This window comes from Chionomys nivalis, chromosome 10, assembly GCF_950005125.1.
Source record: "Chionomys nivalis chromosome 10, mChiNiv1.1, whole genome shotgun sequence".
Lineage (NCBI taxonomy): Eukaryota > Metazoa > Chordata > Mammalia > Rodentia > Cricetidae > Chionomys > Chionomys nivalis.
Genome location: NC_080095.1, coordinates 21,635,635 through 21,653,739, shown reverse-complemented (window position 1 = coordinate 21,653,739; position 18,105 = coordinate 21,635,635). Strand labels below are relative to the sequence as shown.

Here is an 18,105-nt window from a genome sequence, read left to right as displayed (position 1 = left end):
AAAAATAAATCAGTAAAAACTTTCCATTAGCTTTTAAAATCCCTTTTTAATTGTCGAATAGATTTATAAATTTTTGTTTTTTAACCACTGAGCCATCTCTCCAACCTCTTTTATTTTCTCCTTTTGCCTTTGGTGTTTAACTTGCTGGTGACTTTTCTCTTGATTGTATTTAATTGAGTGGGGAAAGCTCTGCCTGGATTGTTGGATTATTGTGTCTGTGTCTGACTTTTATATCTTACAAAGCTGTTTTTTCCACTCATAGTTTGGGATTTGAGCTCAGTATTGTTAATCACATTACCTACCTGTTGGAGAACCTGTGCTGTCAGACCTATGATCTGTTTTTCCTTACTAGGTGCCTTAGTTCTCTTCCCTAGTTAAAGGGGTGAGCTCTTGAGTTATTGCTTGGGTCTTGGAAAATCTGCCATAAAAGCAAGATCTGGTCTCTGACATTTGCTCTGTGTGTCTCTTATTTTCTCTTTTGACACCTGTTCTGGTGACTCATACATAATGAATGCTTTTGATTCTTCTGCTATCAGGCCTTGCTCTTGGTGGGCCACTGCGGAGGATGTGTTTCCTTTGCAGAGGGGTTTTAAATGTACAGCCCCTCACTTCACCCCTATTTCCCCTACCTGGCCAGCACTTTCTTTTATTTTTTTATTTTGTTTTTTCGAGACAGGGTTTCTCTGTGTAGCTCTGACTGTCCTAGAACTAACTCTGTAGACCAGGCTGGTCTCGAACTCACAGATCATCTTGCCTCTGCCTCAAGTACCTCTGGTACTGAATGCCACTACCACCCAGCTGCACTTTCTGATTGGGGATTACTGGTGCAGGTTTTTAGAAAGATGTCCCCAGTGTGGTTCAGTGGTGAATAGGACCACCCCTCACTTCCTGGATGTGCCTCCATTCTTCCTGGTCACTGCTTTCAGCAGCTGTTTGTAAAGTGGTGCCTTGGAGCCATAGTGCTTGTGGCAGAAATGCCCTAAATGGTTGTTTTGGGTTCATTTCTTCAGGTTTTAGACAGGAAGAAGCTGTGGATTCTTGTTTCCCAAATGTCCTCACCCTTATTTTCTAACACATTTTAACTTGTTTGTGTGTGAACATTTAGACTTAATTAGAATCTGTATCCATTCCCCCATAAGAGGAATGTCTCCCTACAGCCCGTGTCTCAGGTTGTTAATGCAAGTCTCCTGTTATTTCTTTGTGTGCTTTTTGTCCTTGGTGCTGTGGAATTCCTGAGTTTTATATTTTTGTTGGTATTTTTTATTGTTACTGTGTCTTTTCTCTTGGACTCATTTTTTAGAATATGTGCTCAAATAAGTTTTTTTTTTGAAGAGGGCTATAAATGGTAAACTTTATGAATCCACAATTTCCAAAAATGGTGCTATTTGTTCCGCTGAAAGAGTAATTTGGCCAAAGACACTGCTGTGTTATTCCTCAGCTTCCAGTTTGGTTAATTTTGTTTGTTACTAGATTTCTGCTCCCCCTCCCCCAGATTTGAGGCCTCTTGCTTTTTATTCTACCCCGTCATCATACTTTTTCCCACAGAATGTGAGTGTGTGTGTGTGTTGTGTGTGTGTATGGGTGTGTTTGTTAGTTTAAACCTCATGTATGCTTGGTACTTGGTGAACCCTTGTGTAAAGATGTAACACTCAACTTGGAACTTGAGAATACATCTTTGTAAGCATGCAAGTCGTCGTCCCCCCCCCCCCCCCCCGCCCCGCCGTCTCCCAGTCCCCCGTCTTTGCTGGTATCTGGGAGCTGGAATCTAGCTTTCCTTTTTCACATCGAACTCTTGCGCATTTTCTTCTCTCGATGAAACTGCTCTCTGGACTTCTAGCTCACTCATCTCGTTTGCTCTACTTTTCAGTCATATTTTAGGGGAAATGGTGATTTTCTTTGTGTCACGTTCTTCTTTTTCCTTAACTAAATTTATTCTTTAACACCGTAACATGTATACGTATGCATGCTGACCTATCACCCCACCCTGTCCAAACTCCTTCCACCCCCATCTTCTTCTTCCTTCAGATTAATCTCTCTCACATCCCTGTCATTTGTTTGTGACCCACTGAGTTTAACTAGGGCAGTCTGTGTGACCATAGGTTTTGAGGTCTTTGTTGGAGCCTGGTGGGGTCACCTGTTGGTGCACAGCTGAGGACGGTAACTCCCCTTCTCCCAGAATTTGTTGGTAGCCAATAGATCAGCAGGGATGGGTAAGGTCCAGTAGCCTCTCTCCTATCCATAACTGACTGTGTTACCAGTGTGATAGCCTTTTATGTCTCTTTATGGATAGGGATTGCTATTTTTAATGATTCTGAACATAGAAATTCTGTGTGCTGCTTGGGCTTGCTTAGTGTTCTCTTTTTTGGTTTTGTAACTTTTCATAGATTTTGTTCCTCACCCCAGTTGCCCATTTACCTGTTTAATGTTTTTTTCTACAGTGTCTTCTGCCACTGTGAGAGGATGAGAGAGATTGGTGACATGGGGGTGGGGGGAGGTCAGCTCTTCTGCTCTCATGCCCTCAGGACTGGCTCACCCGTGACTGTGACAACAGGGTCAGCCCTAGTATGCTGCCCAGGTGGGATTTGCTTTTTTACTGATCATCATGGAGACAGACAGCTATAATGTGACCTTGTATCACATCTGCCGTGGGTGCCCTAGGGTTTTTTTCTTACTTGAGAGTCTGCAGAGGACTTGATGCTGCGAGTAAGTAATCCTTCAAGCTTTGGACTGTCAACTGGCTACTTCAGAACCACCTTCCACCTACTTTCATATGGACAGTGTAGCCTTCACATGAGTCACTGTGGTATAGCTTATAAGAGGGGGCTGGCAGCTCTGCTGGCCTTCCAAGTCCAATGACCCGAGCTTGATCTCCAGACCCATGAAACTGTGAAGGAGAACATTAGCTCCATAGAGTTGTTCTATGGCCTCCACGTGTTCTTTGGTTGCATATGCACATATCCATCCACCCAACCCCGCAATTACTAAATTGTCTGTGTTTGGTGGGGGAGGGGGCGGTCTCAGAAAAGGCACCCTGAGTGCCTAGGGCCATTCTGCTAACATCTGTAGGGTAGTTTGCCTCAGAGAAGCTCAAGGCACTTAGGAAATCTCCTAGTGATTTTAGTCATAAAATATTATAGATAATTAAGGCATATAACTAGCTGTCTATTTTTGCCTTTTCCCATGAATTGTCCTTAAAACATCTTAAGTTTTTGACATTAATGGTACAAGTGATGGGGCCCTCCGAGGAAAGCATGAGTGACAAAACTTCACATTAATTCCAACATAGTAGAGAATATACAGGCATCAGTCTCTAGAGCTCAGTTCATTGACTCTAGAACACTTTAGTTTAAGTGACTAGCGAGGTTGCTTATGGCAGAGTTAGTCCAGGAGAGCCCTCGCTGCCAAAGGTTGCACATGTCCTCAGATGTACAGCTGAAGCATTCTCGGCCTAAGTTGCTACTTTACTAGGAACCTCTGCAAGGAGTGTGCCTATAGGCTTTGGCTAGGTTTTCTGCTCACCTATTCATTAACTGTTTTTTCTAATAAAATGAGTATCAGGAGGGCTCCTAAACAGCCTTTTCTCTGAGTCTTCAAGAGGCGAGCCAGAGGGGACACAAACATGCTGCATAATAGGCAAATGGGTGGTAAAGAGGATGCTATCCCGTGATGCCCGGCACAGATGACTGCATCGGTAGTGGCTGCACAGCTAAATGGTTGCTGGTGATTGCTGGTGTACCCTTTCAGGTGCTCATGTTAAACCCTTCCATGTAGGAACGAACACTGTGAATTTAAACATTTTCCTTTTAAAAACTCTCCTCCCTAAACTTGTTAATAGTTAGCAAAATTACTTGAATTGTATTTCTTCTTCCTATCCCCAGAGCAGATTAAAATTGTTAGTAAGAGAATTAAATTTAGACAAATGTCTAAATTTAGATAAATAACTGGAAAATTGGGAGTTGGCCATGAAGGCATGTTATGTTATGCCTGCTTAAGAATGAATACTTCATAGAATGAAATTCCATGTATATAGGAATCCGTTTGTGAAACATGGAAAGGATTTTTATACACAGTATATAAAAAGGCAACCAGGTGTAGAGACTGAACATGTGTGTATTTAATGCTTTCATAAAAACTGCAGTACTTTTCTACTTTAATCCCCTCCTTTTGGGGGGTGAGACTGTGTCACTGTATAGCCCCGGCTGGCCTGGAACTCATTATGTAGACCAGTCTGGCCCCCACTCACAAAAATCTACTCTCCTGGGGGCTGGAGAGATGGCTCAGCGGTTAAGAGCACTGCTTGCTCTTCCAAAGGTCCCGAGTTCAATTCCCAGCAACCACATGGTGGCTCACAATCATCTGTAAGGAGGTCTGGTGCCCTCTTCTGACCTGCAGACATACATATAGACAGAATATTGTATACATAATAAATAAATAAAAAAAAATCTACTCTCCTTGAGTGCTGGGATTAAAGGAGTGTGGCATCATGTCAGATAGTTTTAATCTTATTTTGTTTTTATAACGTTCAGAAGAAGCTAGTCACCGTGCTAGCCACACAGTAGATGCTGTCTTCTCTTGGGTAGAGGCTGGTGCTCTGGGGAGAGATGTTATAGTGTCCCTTCCTCTTGGAGCAGTCTTCATCATTGCCCCACCTCAGACAACAAGCATTTTACTGAGTTCTAACAGTATTGAATGAGTCTTCAAATCATCCGTCTTTCTCAAAAAAGTCATTTGTTCATTTCCTAGCCTACTTCCCATTTTTAATTTCTTCTTCTAACTGTGAATGATACTTTCTAATGTTTTCTTCAAATGTATCTTAATTATTTCGTTTCCACTTAAATAGCACAGCATTTGGCAGACCTAGGTAAGACTGAACTAACTCTGCCGTGGTTGCAGTAGCTGATTAGCTGCTGTATGTGCAGATCCTTGTACAGTGCTGTGCTAAAGCTCAGCTAGGGTGAGGAATGGGTAGAACTGAGTCCCTACCCTGGAAGAGCACACAGAAGGAAGTAGATGTGAAAGTAACTCTGACAAGAGCACGGCTTGTGCATTCTTCCTCCTTGGAAACATACACAGTGGTTAACAATGGCTGTTCCATACTCACCAGTCACATAAGGAGGAGACATCTGCCCAAGGACTGCAGTGGGTTCTAGTCTCCTTGTTGCCCTGAGCTGAAAAACAAGGAGCACATTCTCCTTGGCTTTCCTGTGTCCATCTCTTCATTTTTCCCCATCTCTTATTTTTTAACTGAATCTGTAGGCTGCAGGTTCTGTGGCACACCATGTTTGCTGTCGCTCATGTCATTCTCCCCCAGTTGCTCTTAGTAACTAATGTCCCATTGTAGTTGCTCTAGAGTAGAGCAGTCTGAATGTGTGCATTTGCATGGTGACTTTACTGGGCTCTGACAACTAAGATGAGCTGGTTTGTGCGTATTTGTGCCTGGAGATCTTTGGCTGCAAATTTTAGGCTATATGTTCTTTGTTTTTAAAATGAAAATGGTGTCTGTAGTAAGGGGAGGGGCACCCTGAGAGCATCACTTACTTGTTTGGAGATGGCCATGGGTCTGGATGGTGTTTCCTAAAGGCTGTCACATGCTCTTGCATATGATTTTCTAGAGCTTGACTTGAGCAGAGAATCGGTCTATGGTTTTGCCTCTGAAGATTTTTGTTGTCCTTTTTGTTGAAACAGCTCTCTTGGTCTCCAGTCAGTGTTTAGACTATTAGTAAATTATCAGTCCAGTATAGCCAGCTGATTTGTCTTCCTGTTTCTAAATTGGAAGTGAGAAGCAACTAATTAACTGAATTTTAACCTAGAATATCTGAACACTTTAAAAATATAATGTGTAGGGTATATACTAATGTTGTTTGAAATAAACCTATTTTTTAAGACCCTTTTCTATGTTGAATTAAAAACACTCTCTATCCCATGTGTATTTTATAAGTTACCCCTGTGTGTCATACAGTATTTTGGTTTCATTTATAAATGCAAATAAAGGCACCTGCGAGACATTGTGGGAACTGTCAGAGAATCAGAGATTGGCACAGCCACTTGGGAAGCTTTTCATTTCGGATGGAGCCCACACGCACACACCCAAAGCGTAAGGATACTGGCAGAAATGCTCAGAAGGAACCCAGCAGCTTGTTGTTTGGGATTTTTGTGTGTTGCCCTATGAATCATGTGCCATCCTTACAGTGTTAAGCTAGACTGACTTCATTTATTTTGCTAACTGGTGATCTTTAGATCATAGGCCCTTTCTCCCCAGACAGCATGTGCTGTCAGAAAAGTTGGGTAGGAGCTTCCTGACTGGGGTGTGGGTGAATGTGACCACCACCTTCCTTGATGCACAGGTGTTCCTTTCCTCAGCTGAATGCTGTCTGATTTTCATTCCTTGTAATTCACCTATATGGAGATTACGAAAGCTCATTTTTTATTAAATAAGCTTCAAAACAGATTGAATGTGCTGGGTTCTTCAGTTAGAAATACCGGCTAGCTCCCTTCATAACGAGCACTTCAAAACTACCCTCTAAAAATCTGGAAACTGCTTTCTAGCCTATATGGAGCACAGAACAGTGTTGAAATATTCCTCCTTAATTTGGGTCTGAACGAACAAAAGTGTCTGTGTTTATCCCTGCCTAATGCATCACAAGTCTGCTGACACACTAACCTTGGAGTCTTGGCTGCCGTTAATCAGGCCTGTGAACCGGCAGGAAAGACGTACCTAACGCACTCCATCAGTGCACTTGCATATGGAGGCTCTCACAGGGGAGCTGCCCGTGCCAGCTGAGGGTTACCTGCCCACTGCAGTTATTGTATGTAATTATCGAGCCAATCTGTTCAGCCCAGCAGGATTTAGATGGTAATCATGAAGCAACACTTTGGAAAAGAAAGATGTAAGGCATTCTCCCCTTCCCTCATCAGCTGTGTGAAGTTAGAACTGTTCTCATGGCTATGTTTAAGAAGCAGTACCTTCTTATACAAATTTCCTAAGTGAATGCCATTGAAAGTTCCTTAAGGTTTAATCGGGTTATTCATCAGGTACAGGCTAGGTTCCTTTACGTTCCTCTACAGCCACCTTATACATGCCTTAAAACAGTGGGATTGGTTGTGATGCACCTACAGCGGCTCTAAGCACTGGATATGAATCATGGTAGCTTGCACACGTTGGCTTTGTTATCTAGGGCAGAACCTGTGGTTACCATTAGGGAAAGAATGCTGTGCTGTCATTGAATATTATCTTCTGCAGTGTACACAAAATGGCCTGCAGCAAGGAACACTCTGAGACTGAGATGAAGTTGAACTTAATTGCTAGACAGTATAAGTGAGGACGTCCTGTTGCATCGTGCTGTGGAGTCTGGGACATGTCAGATGCATATCTAAATTGATCCAGAATTACTTCAAGGAACTTAGAGAATCTTTGAATAGAATTCAGACTGCTACACATTTTACTTTGGGCATACATCGGATAAGACTACATGAAAAATGTGTTTTATATTTATTGCCAACATCCCTCTATAAATACACTTATAGAGAGATGTTAACTAATTAAATGACTCAGCACAGAATTGGACCAGCTCAGTCTTGTAGAGTGTTTGTGAAGAGTGGAAGGCAAAGGAGTACACACGGGCCCGTTCTCCAGATGCCACAGCCAAGAACATGGAAGATGGAAGGACCAGTGTGGAGAATCTGAACGACTTCCAGGCCACCAGGAGAACTTGGTGCTTAGAATGTCACTCAGCAATGTTTATGGCACTCAAGTATTTGCTAAGAAGCATTCTAAAGAAATACTGGTTCATGAACAGAATTTGCCAACAAATTTAGACTCTAGGTGTGAGGTGAGGTGTGTGTGTGTGTTCGTGTTCTCAGGCTCACAGCCTTTGCATCTTCCTACATCCATGTTGTAAAGAAGTATGAATGTCACTGGCCTGTGAAGACATTTCATGTCCTGAAAGAATTCTTCTTGATCAAGTATGACTTAGTGGTAGACTAAAGCATGGGAAGTTAGAGCTGACTGCTGGAGGGCTGTGTTCCAGATCCTTCGGTTAGGTTCTTCTGTTTGTTTTGAGACTCTTACATGGAGATATGCTAATTTATGTATATTTGCTTTTGTGGGCAGAAGACTACATCTCTTTCTCTCTTGTCTTTTAAACTTTCTTTCATGTGTAAGAAGCGGAAGAAAGAAGTAGAAGAAAGCACGGCGTGTAGTGTGGAAGACATGGAGTGCTCGGATACACAGGTGGAAGAGGCCATACAGACTCGTAAGTGAGGAGCATTGCTTGCTTAGTCCTTCCTTGTACAGCCCCAAGTTGTACTTCCTTCCATATGACAGGCTAACCACGTGAGTCGTAGAATTTCCATTTGATGATAAACTATCCTGTGGATAGGTTTTGTGTTGGCACAGTGTATATTGGAGTGTCTTTCATATACACATTATGTCACTTGCTCTTCACAGCAGTTGTGACTGGGACTTAGGAGGTAGAGACCAGAATTGCCTGTCAGGCCCACAGCTTTCCACTCCCTCACAGTGAGTCATATACCTCGTGGCATGCTTGTGCCACAGTCCACTTCTCTGCAGCACATCCCAGCCAGTTAGGAAGTTTGGAAACTTCACTGTTTAGGGTAGTTGATGCAAAAGCAAAGATTTGAAGTTACTTCTAGTTTTAGAGGCTGGCACTGAAGGCAATGCCTGTAAAACCATAGTTAGAAATGGTGTCAGCAAAGGCAGCATCTTCACGGGCCAGCTAAGACGACTTGTCTGTGTGTTGGTGTCCCCATGCAGTGCTTTTCTGGACTGAGTGCTTTTTAAAGATTTCCTTCCTCTTTCTCAACAGTTTGTTTATTTGTTGGTCCTGGGGCATTTCTTAATTTCTGATGAATAGCCATGTTTTGGGCAAAAATGTCAGGATAGCATAAATGCCCTGCTGACTTAGGCCAGCGCTGTATTTTGACAGTGGCTCTGGTACATGCTGGGAAAGCAGCTTTTGAAAATCAGCCACCTTTATCCTGATTTTTATTAGCATTTAGTCCTTATATATTATGGATCCAACATGGTCGGGTTCATCTGCATTTACCCAGAGAGTCCCTGGGATGTCAGGAGGGCGTCAGTTCACTCTGGAGGCCAAAGCTCTGCAGTAGTTCCTTTCCTTCTAATGCTGCCATCTCCCATTTGCTACTGTTTGTTTTTTACTGCCTCCTTCCCTGTCTTGTTCATTTTGTTACTAGGAAGTGAGGAGTCCCAAGGTGCAATACATGGAAGCATGTCTCAGCCAGAGGCGAGCTGCAGCAGCTCTGACAGTGAGTGGGAACGAACTAAGTAGTACTGATGAAGACGTTCTGTTCTTACCTTTGAACACACCCTCAAGCTTTAAAGCAGCCTTGTCATTGCAGTTGATGCAAGCCTCATGTTGTAGTAGGCCAGACCATGAGTCTGTCCAGGCGGGTCCCAGATGTGCCTGAGTCAGACATGCGCTCTTAGCCTGTATGTCGTTAGGCGACCTGAATGCTGCTCGATAAACACAGAAGGTCTTCGCTTTGAGAGTGTGTGACTTAAAATTCTCCATTTAACTATGAACACTTCAGTGCTGGCAGTTTTGATATAAGAATATAGTAACTGTTCACCAGGCAGTAATGGTCTTTAATCCCAACACTGGGGTGGGGGGCAGAGGCAGATGGGTCTCTGTGAGTTTGAGGCCAGCCTGGTCTACAGGAGCTCGTTCCAGGACAGCTAGGGCTGTTACACAAAGAAACCCTGTCTCAAAAAACCAAAATAAATAAATAAATGAATGAATAAATAAATAAATAAATAAGGAATGTAGTAACTGTAACTGGCAGTTCTTATGAGAAAGTATCACTGAGCTTAGATGATACTCCTTATTTAGAACTGCTCGATTGCTCGAAAACTTTTTTGTTTTGCTTTTGAACACAGGATTTCTCTGTTGCAGTCCTAGACCAGGCTGGCCTAGAACTCAGAGATCCACCTGATTTGCCTCTTGATTAAAGACGTGTGCAACCATGCCCAGCTGCTTAACTTCTTAAGAATAATCAGATTCTTCTGTATTCATGCAAACTCAGAATTACTTTGCTTAGTTAACACACACACGCACACACACCCTGTTAAGATGGTCTTGCTATGTATGTCTGGCAGACCTGTAGCTCTCTAAGTAGCCATGGCTGGCCTTCATTTCAGAGATCCACTTGTCTCTGTGCCCCCGCCCCCACCCCAAATTGGGATTAAAGGGGTACACCACTATGCCCAACATTTTGCTTAAATGATTGTTTTTTTTTTCATTGCAGGCCATCCCCCCCTCGTCAAAGTACAAGGGTAGTTATTTTCCTACTAGAATATTCATAGGGGAGAAATATTGCCTGAGGTAGTTGGTAAATGTTGATTCTAGGAAAGGAAAAAAAAAACAGGCCAAGGGTCATGTAAATGTATACATTTATAGTCATCAGTTTAAGTCACTTCATGGAGAGGGCACATTGCTGCTTTTGTGTTTTTTAATATTTTGAGAAATACGATAAATTCCATGAATTTTGCGGTTTGGAGCTTTAGGATTTTGTGTCATAAATGTGTTTCAAGAATGGCTGCCTTTACTGACAGCTCTAGAAATGTCAGTTTCTTCATTAACAATTTTATTTTCAAACACAGTTTCTGGTTTACAATGTGGTGAGAGACTTTTCTCACCGTGTGATCTTTTAGAATACTGTGCCTCGCAAAATGGGAGCAACTCTCCTTAATATCTATTTAGACCATTTTAAAACCGTGTGTAATTTTCTTGATACACCTAAACTCATTTTGAATAGTTGGGGGTCTATTGTGTGGGCACGCACTCTGAAAGCTTTCTCTGTGTTACTGTGCAGGCTGTGAGAGAAAGAGAGGGTGACGGGTGGTGCCCAGAACGAACTGAGGCCTCTAATCCTTTTATTTTTATGCAAGGCATAATTTTTACCAATTGAGAAAATTTGGTTATTTGCTGCAAGTAATTTCCCCCTCTTACAAAATGATAAGTCTTAAAAACCATGTATATTCTGGTATTTTAAAACTGTGCCAATATTTCAGAATTGTACTAAAAATTAGTTGATGTGGCCATGATCCTTATGGCTTGTGTGCTTGTCCTTGTAGGACAGTGGGGGGACCACTCTTCTGGGGGTTACTTAGTCGTCAAGCACTAAGGGCTGGGAAAATACCAAACAGTCAGGGATCAGATGTTTATAAGAAAACCCTGCTGGATGCTCCCCACGTTCACTTATTTATAAAACGGTGAAAGGGTTTCCCCAAACTTGTATATTTTATTTTTCAAGTATCATATTTTACATGTTGATTTTATGATTAGACCTGTTGCCAGCATTACTGTGTTGTGAATATGGTTTTATTTTAAAGAGACATATGTATAGCAGAACTGATCATTAGGGAAAACACTGAACTGCCCTGTACAGCAGAGACTCCCGGATGAAGGTCGGTTCTGAATCTTTAGATTCCAAGAGGAATCTAAATTGCATTCTAAATCTAAAGCATTCTGAATTGCAGCAAGCAGTGCTAAGTCTAGACCACAGGGACAAGCAGTAATATTTAGCATAAGAGTGAACTGTCAAGTTAGGATGTTTGTAAGAGAGCATTGGTTAAGTACAGCGTGGCAGTTACCTCGTGTCTGCCATGTGCCTTTGGACTCAAAGCTCACCAGAAGTGAGCTGCTTGGTGTTGATTTGGAGATGGCTGTCAGGACAGCCTCACAGTCACAACAGTTTTCATTTTCTTTGTAGATTTGACTTTAACATTCTAGAAATGAAAACCTCAAAATATACCATGGAATTTATTTTGCAATATCAAAGCTTTTAATTTCTTCTTGGGTCAGTCTTTTTTAGCTTATTTTTATTAGTGTAGGTTAATTATACATGATGATGGTTTTGTCATGGTACTCGTGCTTCTGTAGAATGTAGAATGTGTTTGTTCTGGCCACTCTCCCATACATGCCTTTCCTCTTCCCTCCTACTCCCTCTTCATCTGTTTACTTACCTGGTTACTTAGTTTTATTAGGGTTGGTAGAGAGTCCTGGTTGAGGCGTTACTTATACAACCACCCCAGCAACCATTTCCGCCTGTATGTACTCATAGAGGGGCGGGCTTTATGAGCCCCTCTAGCTACCACTATATTACAGTTAAGAAAAGCCCCAGATTGTTAGTCAGCCATGGTGTACTGGCTGTGTGAGTGGTGCATGGTGCTCACGAAAGTTTGCTGTGACTGAAGTGAACAGTTGAACAGAAACTAACTGAAAAAAATTTAATTTTAAAACTGATTTTCCAGCTAAGTAACTAAAACCGCCCATGATCAGAATACCTTTAGAAACTATAATTACTTGTGTGGGATTAGAAATTTTATCTCAGATTCAAAGAAAATTCTGTTCTTTTTCAAAAAGAAGTTGATTAACTATCGACTACCAGGATGCCCTCATTCCAATACTGTGGGTCATTCTGGTCCAGAGAGCTTGAGGCTGGGGAAGAACCTGAGATCAGTGCCGGGCAGTGTGGTCAGGCCAGGGAGAAGAATCCCTTTGTGAGGTGGATAGGAACTGTTCCTAGGGCCTTAGGTCAGGATTGGCTGTGAGGGGCGCAGGGAGGACTGGCCTGTTAGCTCAGCTCAGTGCCCTCCTGCCTGTGAGCTTGGGGAGCAGGCTGTAAAAGGCAGCCCTCTTCCTTGTTGTGCCTTGTGTAACCCCAGTGTATCCCCAGGAAGTGTAAACTCGGAAGTTGCACTGGAACTTAATGTTTCAAATTTTATAGTACAAATCTTGGTGAGAAATGCTGGGATGTGCTTTTCCTGGTGGGCTGCGACTGAACAGTAAACTGACAGTTCCTAGACGCTCCAGCCGCAGCTAGGCCCCGTGTGGAGTTCATTTCCACAGACGTCAGTCAGGCAGATATGAAGAGATTTGGGCTTCTGACCCTCCCTTTTGTGAAGTAATGATTACTGATGTGACTTTTTCTGATTCCTCTTCAAGGTTCAAGAACCAGAAAGAAAGCCCAGAAGTAAGCGAGCTGCCAGGAATCAACTCTTCTGCATACTCATTTGACTTTTCTCCTTTTCTACTTCATGTGTTATTTTCATGTGAGTCTTGTGGGGTCGTAGTGATAATTAAATGGCTATTTTTTTAAAAACAAACTTTATTAAAATGAATATTTTGTGTACTTTATTGAAAGATAGTTTATAAAATCCCTGAATCTTTAATCATTACAACCTGTATGGTTTGGGGGCCTGAGAGTGTGTGCCGACCTTGGCTGCTGTGCACTCTCCAGAGTAGGTAGGCTCCTTGCTTTTAGGGAGGTACAGAACTTAAAGGTCTCTTTGGCTCGGTGTAACTATACAATTTTTTACGACAATAAAGTTTGGTCTACATGGATTCTGTTCTTTTACACAAGCATGAATTGAATGCCTGCTGTATGCACAAAGGAGGAGTTCAGTAAATCCAGTGTATCTGTGAGAAACATGCACATTTGAAAGTCAGATTATGTAAGATTAGCATGGAAGGTAAACGATAGGACAGTAGACAGTGATCACCCAGTGGTACAAGACCAAAGATGTTAAGTACCTGGTGCCTTCCAAGGAAGTCCTGTGTGCAGGGTGTGCAGAACCTTCCTGTGGTGGTCGCAATAGGAATGGCTCCTATAGACTCCTGTGTTTGAATGCACTATTAGGAGGTGTGACCTTGTTAGATGAAATATGTCACTGTGGAAGTGGGCTTTGAGGTCTCTGGTGCTCAAGCGATGCCCAGTGTGGGCTGCTGTCTGCAGCTCAAGATGTAGAACTCTCAGCTCCTTTTTCAGCACATTGTCTGCCTGAACGCTGCCATGAAGATGTTGGACTAAACCTCTGAAACTGTAAGCCAACCCCAATTAAATGTTTTCCTTGACAAGAATTGCTGTGGTCATGGTGTCTTTTCACAGCAATAGAAACCCTAAGACGTCCCCCATGTAGATGTTGTTTTTTTATTTTTGCAAGTTTCAGTTTTATAAAAATGATAATTTGTAAAACAAATTTAAGTTCTGTAGAGTTTTTTTTTTTTTTTTTTTGAGACAGGGTTTCTCTGTGGTTTTTGGAGCCTGTCCTGGTACTAGCTCTTGTAGACCAGGCTGGTCTCAAACTCACAGAGATCCGCCTGCCTCTGCCTCCCAAGTGCTGGGATTAAAGGCATGTGCTACCACCGCCCGGCGAGTTTTTTGTTTTTTAAGTTGTTTTTCTGGTGTTTTGAGTCTGATTTACATAGTTCATTTGTCCTCAAACTCCTGACCTGCCTGCCTCTACTTCCCAAAGGCTAGGATTACTGGTGTGCGTCTGTCCTACAATAGTTGCAGAGAATACAGTCATGCACCACACACTAGCTGCAGGGATTACAGCTGTGCATCTCATGCTAGCTAGAGTGGTTACAGCTGTATACTCCACATTAACTGCAGGGATTATAGATGTGTACACTCATGCTAGATGGAAAAGTTTCATGATTAGAAAACTTAAGATAGTTTTCCAAGTTGTTTGAGGAATAAAGCTCAGAAAATGTAGCATGTTTCTGAACAATTTTAAGAGACATTCCTCAAAAATTAGTTAAAAGTAATCAGGATTAGACATAATGTTGTAATGGGTGAATAAGTTGCCTGCCTATACTATGTGTAGTGTGTTTGGTACTGTGGGCAGCCATCGTGTATGCTCAATATAACTGGCACAACCTAGGACAATCCTGAAGTCATCTCGGTGCATAAAGACTGAATTGCTTTGTAGACAGCACTGAATAAACCATTGTGTGGATGGACAGCAGGACAGAGCTGTGACTCTGGCTCTGTGAACTGTTGATTTGTCACACGACATGGTCATCACTGGGACAAGGTGCTGTCAGAAGTGCAAAGCTGAGCTGCAGCTCCCAGAGGCTGGTAAGTCAGTTCTCCAGAGTTATAGCTGCAGGACTGGGGAAAAGGAATTCATTTGGGACAGAGGCTGCTGCTTTCCTTAGAATGTAGGATTATAATACTGAGCAGTGTGTCGGTCCTAAGTCTATTTGTAATACCTAAATCGACTCCCAAGTTCTGTCTTAAACACATTGATGCTTAAAATAGGATAAAATGTGTGTGATGTGTTTTTGTCTGTGTGCCGTAGCCTTTTTTATTTTTTAAAATACAAAACAGCACAACCTGTTGGTTAAATATTAAGAAAACAAATATTTCCTCACATATTGTTTTAAACAAGTGCTGACATTTCCTCAAATGTTACTATATTGGCAGGGCTACATAAATTAGCGAAGAACTACTAGCCAGAAGTAGCCCAATTGATTACCACCAGCTAGCTGGGTCTCTTGTTCTTCTGCCTGCACTCCCTATGGACTTCGGTGTTTCGCAGGTCCAGCCATGTCAGCACCTACAATTGCTGTCCTTGAGTTTTTATCTTCTTGCCAGTTCCTGAGAGGGTAGGTTTGCAGTCTCTGTTCTCCTCTCGTAGTGCGGTGTTCACACTCTAACCCGTGCACTTAGTTCTGTGCTGTTTAGTTTCACTTCGTTCTGTTCTCGGAGATGTGGTGTTTCCTGTCCCCAAGGATCATCCCCTGTGACAGGCTCTTCTGTCGAGCGCAGAAGGATTCAGTGGTGGTAACTTGTTGAGCCCTGAGAAAAACAACTTCCTGTGTTCTTCAATGGTGATTTCTTAAGACAGAACACTGTTATTAGAACCCTAAACGCAAGCTCATTTCCTTGAATTGCTGAATTAGCTGTGCCCATTCAAACCTGGGTTGCCCAGCACTGCTTCAGTGTGGGGTGCAAGGTTTGTCTTTGTGTATCTGGATACGTGCTGTGGAGTACTGTATTTTTTTAATGTTGTGTATTACAGTGATTGGAGGGTTTTAATAATGCAGACCTATTGTAGAAGATTTAAAATATACAGAAAACTGTCTTCACCACCGCGTTCAGGTACTCACTGTTCACAGTCACACTTAATTTTGACTTTTTGTACTTTATTTTAAATACCTTATACCACTCCATGGTCTCCTTTTTAAGTCCTACAATGTTTTTAATGTTGTAGTTATTTCATGGACATAACTATAGTGTGTCTTTCTTCTGGATTTTTGATCTCATCTTTTTATAACTTTAATATTGAACTCTAAATTCTTATCAGTGTTTCACATTATAAACAGTATTCTTGAACAAAATTGGGCAGAATTCATTGTCAACATCTGTGACTGGTTCCCTAGCTTTAAAGAAGTGAACACTAGGTTAAGGACTAGGAAAGCTGCTGAACTGTTGTGTGCTCTCATTTTTTATCAAAGTCGGTTAGCACTTTACCCTCCTTTGCCTGGTCTCCATCTTGATGGCATCTAATTCTGTGGGTGAATTTTGGTGTCCCATCTGCCTTCTACCTGAGTCACACCTGTCCCCTACCATAAGCTGAAGTCTGATCTCAGGTGTGAGTAGTAAGAAGAGGGTTTTGGGAAGTAATAGGGTGCCCAGGGTGGGACCTGCTGAGTGACATCAGCACTGTCCCTGTAAGAGGAAGCAGAAGATGTGGTCTCTTTCCTGTGTATGGCCCCACCAGGAATAGTGTCTGCACCTTGGCCTTGGACCTGGTGCCCGTTGTATAAGCCACCAACTTCTGGGTTTGCTCTAGCCTCAGCCAAGCTGTGATTATTTCCTTGCTCAGATGAATTTGTTGTTGTTGCTAGCTAAACAGTTCTTTATTTGTAAATTAGCTTTCTGTCTTCTCTCCCGCGAGTTGTGTCTGTTGCTTATAGAATAACGACCAGAGCCATTTGCCATGTCTTTTTGTTTGTCTCTCCAGTTTTCATAAGAATCTGATTTTATGGCTTTGGTCTGTTGTTTTCTATTGTAATTTCTGCCAGTGTTTTAAAATATCTTCTAACCAGAAGTCGGAAATATTTAATATGACTTCTGTTGTAAAGTTTCTTTTTTTTTTTTGGTTTTCGAGACAGGGTTTCTCTGTGGTTTTGGAGCCTGTCCTGGTACTAGCTCTGTAGACCAGGCTGGTCTCGAACTCACAGAGATCCGCCTACCTCTGCCTCCCAAGTGCTGGGATTAAAGGCTTGCGCCACCACCACCCGGCTAAGTTTTAAACTTCCAATTCCTACCTTTGACAATGCCATTCCTAGTCTATTTCATGCGTATGTACTTACTTGTAGCAGTAGGTCAGATAATGGTTTTTAGTTTTTAAAGATTGATGCATCATTGTGTAACACACACAAGCACGCACAGAGGGAGAAATTTTTTGTGGTTATTTTCTGCAATTGCTAACAGCTGAATTTGCACAGTGCAGAAATGCTACTGCCTCCCAAGCTGCACTACAAATTTAGGAATGCTCAAAAGCTACAAACTGCTGCGGCCTCAGTAAGGACGCACTAGAGCTGTGCCTATGTCCATGTGAGTGCAACCTTAGTAAGTGGGGGTGCAGCACTTCATCTGCCGAAACCCTAGAGTCAAGGGTGTGCCTGTGTGCAGCCACTGATAAGCACTGCCAGATGCCTACATGAAAACCTTTTACAGCATTCACTTTTGGGGTCTTGTTCTTTACTCCAGTTCCAGGGGATCCAATGCCCTCTTCTTCTCTCCTTGGGTACCCGACACATGCATAGTGCACAGACATACATATAGGAAAGCATTTATACATATAATAATAAGATCTTACAAAATTGAGAAAATTACTCACTTTAACCTTCTGAACTTGGTGGAAATTGGTACAAAATTTGGGGTGTCATAATTCTCAGCTCTGTGTCCTCATACCTTCCCCATCCGGGGCCAGTGTGCTGTAGCTCTTAAAGCATCAGAGCTCCTGAACACAGCTAATGAGGACTGGAAGGTCCTGGGGTGGTCTGTTGGCTGGGCAGGTTCCGGCTGGGTAGTGTACAGAGGTTCTGTCAGAGTGCCTGGAAAGAGAGGAGTGGCATTCTAGCACCGGTGCACAGCAGCCCCAGAGAGCTGTCTGCTGCCCCCATTACATGCCCGAGGACTGTTTGCAAGGTAGCAAGCTGCCTGAGAGGAGTTTACATGCAGGAGATATATCTTTGGTGCCCCCAAGACTAGGCAAGCAAGATGACTAGGCAGGTTAAAGACACTTGGCCATGGATGTCTGAA

General features: G+C 42.5%; 1 protein-coding gene across 3 annotated transcripts in view; it reads left to right on the top strand.

Annotated features, from left to right (window-relative positions):
• Vrk1 (VRK serine/threonine kinase 1) overlaps window positions 1–13,181 on the top strand; it is a 72,900-nt gene extending 59,719 nt beyond the window's left edge. For 2 of the 3 annotated variants that reach the window (XM_057783245.1, XM_057783246.1), the window contains exons 12-13: window positions 8,162–8,252; window positions 12,990–13,181. In XM_057783245.1, coding sequence (XP_057639228.1) covers window positions 8,162–8,252; window positions 12,990–13,021 — 123 coding nt within the window. In that variant the 3' untranslated portion in view covers window positions 13,022–13,181. The remainder of the gene's footprint in view (window positions 1–8,161; window positions 8,253–12,989) is intronic. The other variant, XM_057783247.1, reaches the window with a different exon arrangement.
• Window positions 13,182–18,105: the final 4,924 nt, after the last annotated feature.